General features: G+C 33.8%; 2 protein-coding genes across 3 annotated transcripts in view; one reads left to right on the top strand and one right to left on the bottom strand.

Annotated features, from left to right (window-relative positions):
* The window catches only part of LOC106462398, a 32,980-nt gene that overhangs the window by 16,737 nt on the left and 6,253 nt on the right, over positions 1-9,990 (top strand). The gene's annotated exons all lie outside the window — the stretch shown is intronic.
* LOC111086508 (pituitary tumor-transforming gene 1 protein-interacting protein-like) overlaps positions 6,867-9,990 on the bottom strand; it is a 6,643-nt gene continuing 3,519 nt past the window's right edge. The window contains exons 3-6 of one of the 2 annotated variants that reach the window (XM_022389651.1): positions 9,559-9,670; positions 9,271-9,451; positions 8,483-8,529; positions 6,867-7,258 (exon numbers count right to left, since the gene is read on the bottom strand). In XM_022389651.1, the coding sequence (XP_022245359.1) occupies positions 7,218-7,258; positions 8,483-8,529; positions 9,271-9,451; positions 9,559-9,580 (291 nt within the window). In that variant the 5' untranslated portion in view covers positions 9,581-9,670 and the 3' untranslated portion in view covers positions 6,867-7,217. Of the gene's footprint in view, positions 7,259-8,482; positions 8,530-9,270; positions 9,671-9,990 lie in introns of both variants that reach the window. The other variant, XR_002611234.1, reaches the window with a different exon arrangement.

The raw sequence follows: 9,990 nt of genomic DNA, 5'->3' as shown, positions 1-9,990 counted from the left end.
TATCGAGTGCCCTAACCACCTGGCCATGCCAGGCCTCCAATTTATAGATAACGGTAGCGCTAGGGAACTCAAACTTCACAATCTTAACGTGTTAAATATTTCTGACGTTTTTCTTACAAATAATGAAATCTTTTTACCAATAAAGTATTTATTTTATTTCCCCTTCAGCGAACCTAATCACTAACAAATAGAGCAAGAAGTAAGCTCTTTTATTGGATAAATCGGACTCAAAGGGTTTTATACACGACAAGATAAATCTCGTAACCAAGATGATATTATTAGAAGAATTAAATAACACGACTTCAACCGATATCAATGTTGAACTGAATATATTAGGTAGTTGGGTAAAGACCATCAAACTACGTGTTTGGTTTAAACACAATACAAACATTTGATTATAATGGAGTTTGCGATGTATACGTCCAAATCTCGGAAGCTACCGTCCAAATCTCGGAAGCTGGATTATATTTGTATGACCAGGCAGTATTTTTTTATAGCTGAGCAATAAACAAAACAATAAAAATTACAAACAATTAAGTGTAAGTTTCAGATTTAACCAACAAAAAAATTACAAAAAGAAGTAAGTTTCAAATATAAAACAATCAAATAACAAACTTAAAAAAAAAATATTTGTGTTTCCTTAGTGAAAATCTCATGAGTTTTGCAACAGAAAAACAAGGCACTTTCATTGATAACTGCACCTACAAAGAAATACTTCACTAAAATGTACTGTGTGATGATAGCTCATTTTAAAACTAAGATTTCAATAAAATCCTTTTTCTCATGGATGGTGAACATTATCGAATGTCAAGTATGAGTACATTGTTGTAGAACTGTCAGACAATTCCAGGAAAGGCCGCAGGCCCAATAGCCTTCTGCAGGAACTAGCAGTGGGTGGGTATTTCTGCTAGTTGTAGTAATGGTGATAGGTAACGTTTACGCCATATGTGTTCCAAAGATGCAATCCTTAAAAAAACTGATAAACTGACACGACAGTTTCAATGTCAACTAAGTTTTAGCTTACAATGGTTAGGAAACATTTAATAAACAATACAACTATACGAAGCTTGAGAACAACGCTTATGATAAAGACTTATTACAAAATATTAAATGTATTACTCAAAAATACAATGGACAACTGAATAAATCTGCTCAGCACACGTCAAATATCAAGCAGTCTATGAAACGAACCGAAGGTAAGTTATTGCAAAGTAAAATTGTAATGAAGGCAAACTGAGCTGAATATGCAGAAACGTCTGAATGTGTGTTCAGAAAGCGATAAGCATATGGCTTTGAACAAACTGCGCATGCGTATTTTAGACCTAAATAAATCGAGAAAGCCCATAGAAATTGTATTTAGTGTAATGTTCATTTTTTAAGGAAATTACACACGGGTTAAACGTTGTTTGTGTGAAAAACTTCGCAATTAAAAAAAAACTAAAGTTGAAATCGAAGCCAATCGTTACGTGATGACAATGACATTGTCGTGTACCCTACTTATTGCACAAAAAAGTTTGACTAAGCAAAAAAACAGGTAAAGTGATTCTGAATTGAAAATTATGGCGTTTTATCGAGAAATTCGCGAGAAAAGCTGCGGACAGACAAACGGAAGCGTATTATCTATAAAGATGTATGTGTATATGTATATAAAACACTTACGAACTCACAGTAAGTTGAAACAAAAAAACAACAACACATAGAAACAATTCAGCTTTCTCAAGCTAACGGATTGGTGCCAATCAGTGAGTTTAGGCTGTTAAAATTATGATTGAATATCAAACGTAAGAACACTTAGCTAAAAAATGGATTGGAAGAAGAACAAAAACATATAATAGTGAGTAAACTTGAAGTTGAAGCTACTAATAAAATAACACTATGAATTGAAACGAAGCTTAACACAAAGAAAGCGCACACAACACTACAACCCGAAGAGCCACGTCACTACAAATTCTGCTTTTATAATATATATATATATGTCGAAACAATGTTCACTTCCTGCGCCTATATTTCCCAATTTATTCTAAGGATAGACGGGCCAAGCTTTGTTACCACGTAAACGTTATCCATTCGTTGAAAGAAGACAGATGCATCCACACCGTGATTTCCGTCTCTTGTCAGATGGAGAAGCAAATGTTAAAGGTCGACTAGCAGTTACGAAGCTATAGCATAGAACAACTGTGTAGATTAAAAGGCTTCATACATATATATATATATATCCAAGAAGAAAATATTTAAGAAGTATTTCCTTTTTTTTTTAGTTTTTAGACATGCAAGATTTTCTACATTTATGGGAATCATTTTATTTATTGACATTCGAGGTGAGTGTGTGAAAATATGATTTTATGATTAGTTATCGACCTTTAAATTGAATAACAATCTTGGTTATCGTACAGCTACGCTTTCAAATCACAGAGACTAATTCTCGTGACAATTATTCACGTCTGTGAACTATTGACATTCGAGGTGCGTGTGTGAAAATATGAATTTTATGATTAGTTATCGACCTTTAAATTGAATAACAATCTTGGTTATCGTACAGCTACGCTTTCAAATCACAGAGACTAATTCTCGTGACAATTATTCACGTCTGTCTCTTTCTGGGGTGTCGTCCATTAATCTAATTTTAGACTTGACCTCATTATACGTCACGTTTCTCCCCTACACCAGTCAAATTAAGAAAAGCTGGAGCCGGGACTGACATGTACCATGACATGTATCTGTTCCACAACGGGGATGAAACTTGAAATTTAAACTTCCCAGAGTTCACTCTAAAAGGTACAGTTGCTATAGTCTTAAAACATCACTGTTAAATACCTTTTAAATTTGCACACAATATAAGGTTGAGATTTAAGGCTTACGAGAGTTATACAAAATGGATAAACAGTCTTTATTAAAAGTACCAATTACCAACAACGACCCCCCCCCCCCCCGGGGCACAGCGGGATGTCTGCGGAGTTAAAACGCTGGAAACCGGCTTTCGATACCCGTGGTGAGCAGAGCACAGATAGCTCTTTTGTATACTTTTGCCCTTAGCTACAAACAAACAAGGAATGTGAGAAGCCACCATTTAAAACAAGTCGTCCAACAGCTCTAAGAAAATACTGACAGTTAGATTACATATAAACGTGTTAGGTTATGTATCGTATGCTGAAGGAGATTATAATGTGGAAGACATACTATATTGATGGGATAACAGGCCCCGCGGAACAAGTATGAAAGTGAAAGGAAATTCAGATACACTAATGCATATTTTCAATAAAAATATAACTCACGACATCAACGTTTCGTGTGTACAATTCTTCTACCTAAATGATGTTTTGTTTGGTTTGTTTTGAGTTTTGTGCAAAGCTACACGAGGGCTATCTGCGCTAGCCGTCCCTAATTTAGCAGTGCAAGACTAGAAGGGAAGGCAGCTAGTCACCACCACCCACCGCCAACTCTTGGGCTACTCTTTTTACCAACGAATAGTGGGATTGACTGTTACATTACAACGCCCCCACGGCTGAAAGGGCGAGCAGGTTTGGTGGGACGGGGATTCGAACCCGCAGATTGCGAGTCGAGCACCCTAACCACCTGGCGTTGAATAATGTGAAAACACGCCACACGCTCGACATATTAACATAACCAATCGACTTCAGATCTCCCACTGAGCGTTTTCTTTTTTTTTTCCTTTATTTAACGTTATACCAATAAATCTGTACACTATAAACACTGGTGTCGTGATTTTTATTTTTCATTGGGAGCTCTGATATTTGAATATACTTTGATTTTATTATGGAAATTCAATATTTTAAAGTGTGTCTTGCATGAATTTCTGTCACACTGCTTTTAAATTTAGAATATTTAAATTTCCTCTTTTTCTTTTCGTTAACCAATCAACTCTAAAATTGTTTACACATCCACGGACTAACACAGAGTTAAATGTTTTACTTAATCTCCCTCTGTTTGGCGTAACCTAGTGGATAGAGAGAGATCCATGGTTCGGGCCACGTTACCGCGAAAAAAGATCGTGCTCCGCACCTTCGGGCCGTTGGCGCGTTATAAGAGTGACGGTCAAATTCCACCGTTTGATTAACGGTGGGTGCTGTTGACGAGCAGCATTAGTTCAAAATTAAGGACGCTAGTGCAGATATTTTGTATGTAGCTTTGCGGACGTACACCAGTAGCCTAGCTTCGATTATAATTTAACAAACATACCCCTCGTTTACGTAGTTGACAATCCTTAGGTTCTTAAATTATCACCCCATCATTGCCGTTCCATATACTTACACAAATTCTTTGTATTTGGTTTAGTCTCCAGGTAGATCAGCGGTTCATTTACAGACTTACAACGTTAAAATCTGAGGTTCGATTCCCCGCGGTGGACAGAGTGCATATAGCTATAATGTGTAGTTTTGCGCTGAAAAACCAATAACAAGTATTTGGTTAATTCACGAGTGTCCTCTGTCTGTGAGATGTTAACCTGGCCGCCAGTAACAAAGAGTTCTCTCAATGTACCACCCATAAAAGCCCTATTGTGGCTCTGGGGTACGTCCACAGGCTTACAATACTAAACATCGGGTTTCAATACTCGTGTTTGTAGAGCTTTGTGTTTAACAAAACCCAAACCAAAGTGTCGGCCCTCACTGAAACTTGTTTTGAAAATTCGTTAGCACCGACTATCAGTATTGGTTTTAATTTCGCGCAAAGCTACTCGTGGAATATCTGCGCTAGCCGTCCCTAATTTATCAGTGATAGACTAGATGGAAGGCAGCTAGTCAACACCACCCACTGCCAACTCTTGAGCTACTCTTTTATCAAGGAATGGTGGGATTGACCGTAACATTATAACGCTCCCATATTTGATTACGGAATTCGAACCCGTAGATTACGAATGAAGCGTTCTAACCACAAGACCAGTATTATGAATCGTTATATCACAACAGATGGAAGAGCTAGTTACGATAAATACTTGACAAAAGTATTATCTGTTCGAAAAAAACAAAACAAATTTGATTGTTTGATGATAAAAGCAATAAAGAAAATGAAAGCTATCTCCAGTTTAAGTTACAACAGCTTTTAAATTTGTTATTTCAATAAAGAGCCCTAGAAATCATATTCAGTTACAATCTAAGATAGACAACTTATATTGTATAGTGATAAATTATTTCTATTTTTTCTTTTGCGTATTAATTATGCAACACAAATACAAAAATTTATGCTTTCATGATAGCCCCTTATATTTATTTTTTTCTTTATAAAGATATCAAATACACTTCTCTAAACATTTCAACCAGATTATTGACAATGTACCCTATCGCATACGGGAAGTAGATGATGGAGAAGTCTCATGAACCACCTTGGTACCAACTGTCCAATTTTTTCTGTTCCTCTTCCAATGAAGTGGTTCCCTTGGTTTAGAAAACAATCATCCAGTAGATGATGAAGAAGTCTCTCATGAACCACCTTGGTACCAACTGTCCAATGTTTTCTGTTCCTCTTCCAATGAAGTGGTTCCCTTGGTTTAGAAAACAATCATCAATTAGATGATGAAGAAGTCTCTCATGAACCACCACCTTGGTACCAACTGTCCAATGTTTTCTGTTCCTCTTCCAATGAAGTGGTTCCCTTGGTTTAGAAAACAATCACCCAGTAGATGATGAAGAAGTCTCTCATGAACCACCTTGGTACCAACTGTCCAGTGTTTTCTGTTCTTTTTCCAATGAAGTGGTTCCCTTGGTTTAGAAAACAAACAGCAGTTAGACCAACTTACAGGAATGGTACCTCAGCTGACAAAAAATTGTCCAGAATTCAACTTCAGATCCAAAAATGTCTAAAATACTTCTGGGAACTCCAGTGCCAAAAGTATTAACAATTCCTAAAAGAATGGAAGAAATCCTGGACTACAAGGACACTCCCTGAAACAACTGATGGAAAAGCTAGCAAACGAAATGCAGTCAGCAGAAGGATAACCCAGGTCTTGTAATGAATCATCATAGCTTGTCTAAATGAAGGAAAGATAACTAAATCAACCAGCTACCATAAGTGTTTTAGTTTAAATACAGACACCCAAACTACACGTAACAGAGGATAGAAAGAGAGAAGAGAGTATTGGCAAGATTTCCGAGAATTTCTCAACAAGATATCTCTTGCCATCAAGGAGTACAAGAGATCAGAGAATACTTCCCAAAAAACATGTATTTGTTCTGACAAAGTTAAGCCAGCACATCTGTTACCACCTCAATAGCAATTATGACCAACGAAACAGTTCTAACTTCACAGATAAGTCTGTCTGACCCACAAACTATTTTGGTGATTCACTTTTTATCTTATGTCAACTGTTCTTATTGATTATACACGAGGAATATTCCTTCATATAATATTCTTACTTAGATGTTTTAGAAATATTTAGATTTAATTTTTTTTTGGGGAGGGGGGTTTATATAATTTAATAGTAATTTCTAGAGTATCTTGTGTGTTCATTGACAAACATTTCCAAGTTTGTGGACCAGAAAAAAAGCAGATGATAATAAAACTTTATGATGTGTCACTGACAACGTATAGCAGCAAATTTCATATATATCACGAGAGATACTCGGCTTATTATCAATGACAATAACCAGTAGAGAAGTCCAAACAGCAGTGATGAAACAAACATTCTAATTAGACTTGCGTTCCCCGATTTTTCAGGTTTTTATAAATATTAACCTTTTAAATTAGATGACCTTACATATGAAAAACAAAACTGGATTATTCTTTCTCAAAATTGGGCAACTTTCTATATCACTACGTTTTGCATACTCAAACAGTTAACGCAGCACTGCAAGTGGACTTAAATTAAAACAACATTCTTTATTTCAAATTGTTGACAAATACCTAAGTTACAGTTTATGTTAAGAAAAAGTGCAATAAATAAAACATACACCTGACAACATGTTACATATTAACGAGGAAGATTTTTTTAATCTACAAATTAAATATCAACTATGCTATAATGGTGCAAATCTTTTAAATTTTGTATATTACAATGTCTCTGCTAGATTTAATTAACTAGTGGATATACATGGTGTAGAACAAAAATAAATTTTTAGGCTTATAAGAAATAAAACAATAATTTTGTGAATAATACAAACTTTGAACAAGTGATTTAAATAATTAATGTCTGATTTCATAAATAATGGTTTTCAGTTCACTAACATCTTTTTTTTTAAGGTCTGATGTTTATTTGCAGCAAATACTCAGTCAAGCCTTTTGTAGAATGGGTTTTCCACTCGAAGCCCTACAATATCAAGAAAATTGAGATGTTTATAAACTGTTGAAATAATATCGTAATGCTAATCTTGAGACAACACTCGGAGGAAACCTAGGATGCAGCAAAAAAATACCGTACCATTTCGAAGCAGAAATGTCCATGTGAATTATATTTAGAAAGAAAAACCTGTAGTAGGGTTAAAAGTTTAAACTAATACCAAATGTGATTTACACTTTCCACCTATGTATTTATTAAACACTTTTAATTACATTTATAGTATTTAATACCCTTCTGGGCTTGTCAAAAAAAACAAATTGAAAATATAGAGAGTGGTAGTCTCTTCTTCATTCTCAAGAACACTTTAATTTGAGACTTATTTTCAGCTCGTTAATTTAGAAAGACCAAGATGTAACTCACATGTAATAAAAGAACTTAAATACTGGCACATATTACTGAAGAAACAAAACAAATATTGTGCTATATTTCATACCGTGCATGGGTATGAATATTTTTTAGTTTAATGTATACAGTCATACACGGAAAAATTCTGTTGCATATTTAAAACACAAAAAGCTTCTAACTGCAATGAATAATTAATTTGTTATGATACACAAAATCAATATTTTTATTCTACAAACAATTATACGTAATTGCCACCTTTAAAAAAGTAATAAAACTACTTTATTTGTATGTTGCAAGTTTTTAAAAAAATTATACTGACAGAGACAACAACAATGGATTAGCTTTAGCGTACTATGCAGCTCTTTGAAAGTTATAACAAGAATGGAAACAAAAAACATGCTTTGCGATCATGAATTCAACATGACTTTTGTATTTTTCATTACTTGTTACTAAATATGTTGAAAGTTATACGCTTCTCAATTATAGATAATTCACAAAAGATAATGTGAAAAAGCTTTTAAATTTTTATACAAATATTATCGATCAAAATAATTTATTTAGGTCTAAAAGGTACAAGATTCCATTTGAAATTCAAACATTTAAAACAAATTAGACAGAATTTAATTATGTTATTTTTGGAATTTAATATACACTAACGTGGTTTTGAAAATAATAAGAATGTTTTAGGGAAGACGAAAACAAGTAATTTTTCAATTAATTATAAAACTTGATTTCACTATGTTTTTATATTAGGACTTAAAACAAAATGTCTGAGTGTGTGTATGTCATTGTTCTACATAATAACTTGTAGACCCTATAATGGTAAAGTTTTATTAAAGTTATTCTTACCATACTTATCACGTATTCCATCTACTTTTGCCTGTCTATGTTGTTTCCTGTGTTAAGATATTAAAAAACAGAAATTTAGTTCTGGGTCAAAAGGAATGTTTACACAAGTCAATTGATGTATTGTAGTTCCAAAGATACAATTTTTAACACAAATGAATAAGAAATAAATGACTCTGAATTTAATTTAACATCTAAAATACAAGAGTTAATAAAAAAATCAAATTGTCAATCTTGAAACCAACCATTATCAAATGTATTTTTAAAGGTGTCATTTAACGCTGGAAAACAATTACGTATATATTATTTGTAGGTATATTTAATGAGAAAAGAAAAACAAAAAGAATTAACAAATAACATATTCTGGCTGTTAGATAATAAAGATTTCTGCTAAAAAAAACACCAACACAAATTCACAACTATTTTACTCAGAAATGGTAGATCTTTATATGTTAGTCACTTGAAGATACAACTAAATACAAACATTAAATTTTAAGTTGTATATTTAGCTACGTAGGTATTCATACATCTACCTATAAGTGGTAATGTCAGTTGTTAAAGAGTGCCATAAGGGCAATAACCAATGATTTAGCTCAATCGGTAAGGCACTTGGTTGTCACAAGAGCCCAGGAGATACACAAGTGGAGGTATCACATATACAAAACAACCTTATTAATGGATATGACATTAAGCTTTCTTTTTGAAAACTTTTGACTTGTTATATACACATAAAGTTACTTGAACCATTAGGTACATTACCAAAATATATATATGGTCAAGGAATGACATACCTTTCTGCTGCTCTTAATTTCAGATTTTCCTGTTCCCTGTCAAACTTCGTGACTTCCCTTTGGTACTTTTCTATTTTTCGTTTATGATAAGAGCGGCAACACCAACAGCAAAAGATGGTCAGAGCCATAAGAATCATTACTCCTATTATACTAATGGTGATGAGCAGGGCTTCAAAATTGACTTGTTTAAAGAAATATTATTATTATTATTAAAACACATAGATAACAAAATTCAAAGGTTTACATGATTTATACTCTGAGAAGTAAATGTCACTTTAATCAGCTTACCATAGCAGGTACCCCAGGCCATATCTCCAAGTGATCCACACTCATCATATCTATACACGATATGTTCAAAGGGATAGAAAGAACATTTTTTGTTCTTGTAACAATAGTAGCACTAAGGGAGAGAAAGAAAACGAGGGAAATTCAATTAAAACAAACATTCACTTGTGGAACAAATTTTCAGTATCGATGTGAAAAATTCCTAAAATAAAACTACCATAAATCCTCTGATTCTGTTATTAACCAACAGCTAACTCTGCATAAATCCTCTGATTCTGTTATTAACCAACAGCTAACTCTCCATAAATCCTCTGATTCTGTTATTAACCAATAGCTAACTCTGCATAAATCCTCTGATTCTGTTATTAACCAACAGCTAACTCTGCATAAATCCTCTGATTCTGTTATTAACCAACAGCTAACTCTCCATAAATC

The sequence above is a fragment of the Limulus polyphemus genome, unplaced genomic scaffold (assembly GCF_000517525.1).
Source record: "Limulus polyphemus unplaced genomic scaffold, Limulus_polyphemus-2.1.2 Scaffold1157, whole genome shotgun sequence".
Taxonomy (NCBI): domain Eukaryota; kingdom Metazoa; phylum Arthropoda; class Merostomata; order Xiphosura; family Limulidae; genus Limulus; species Limulus polyphemus.
Note: the sequence above shows the minus strand (reverse complement) of the source record. Positions and strands in the feature narration are given on the sequence as shown.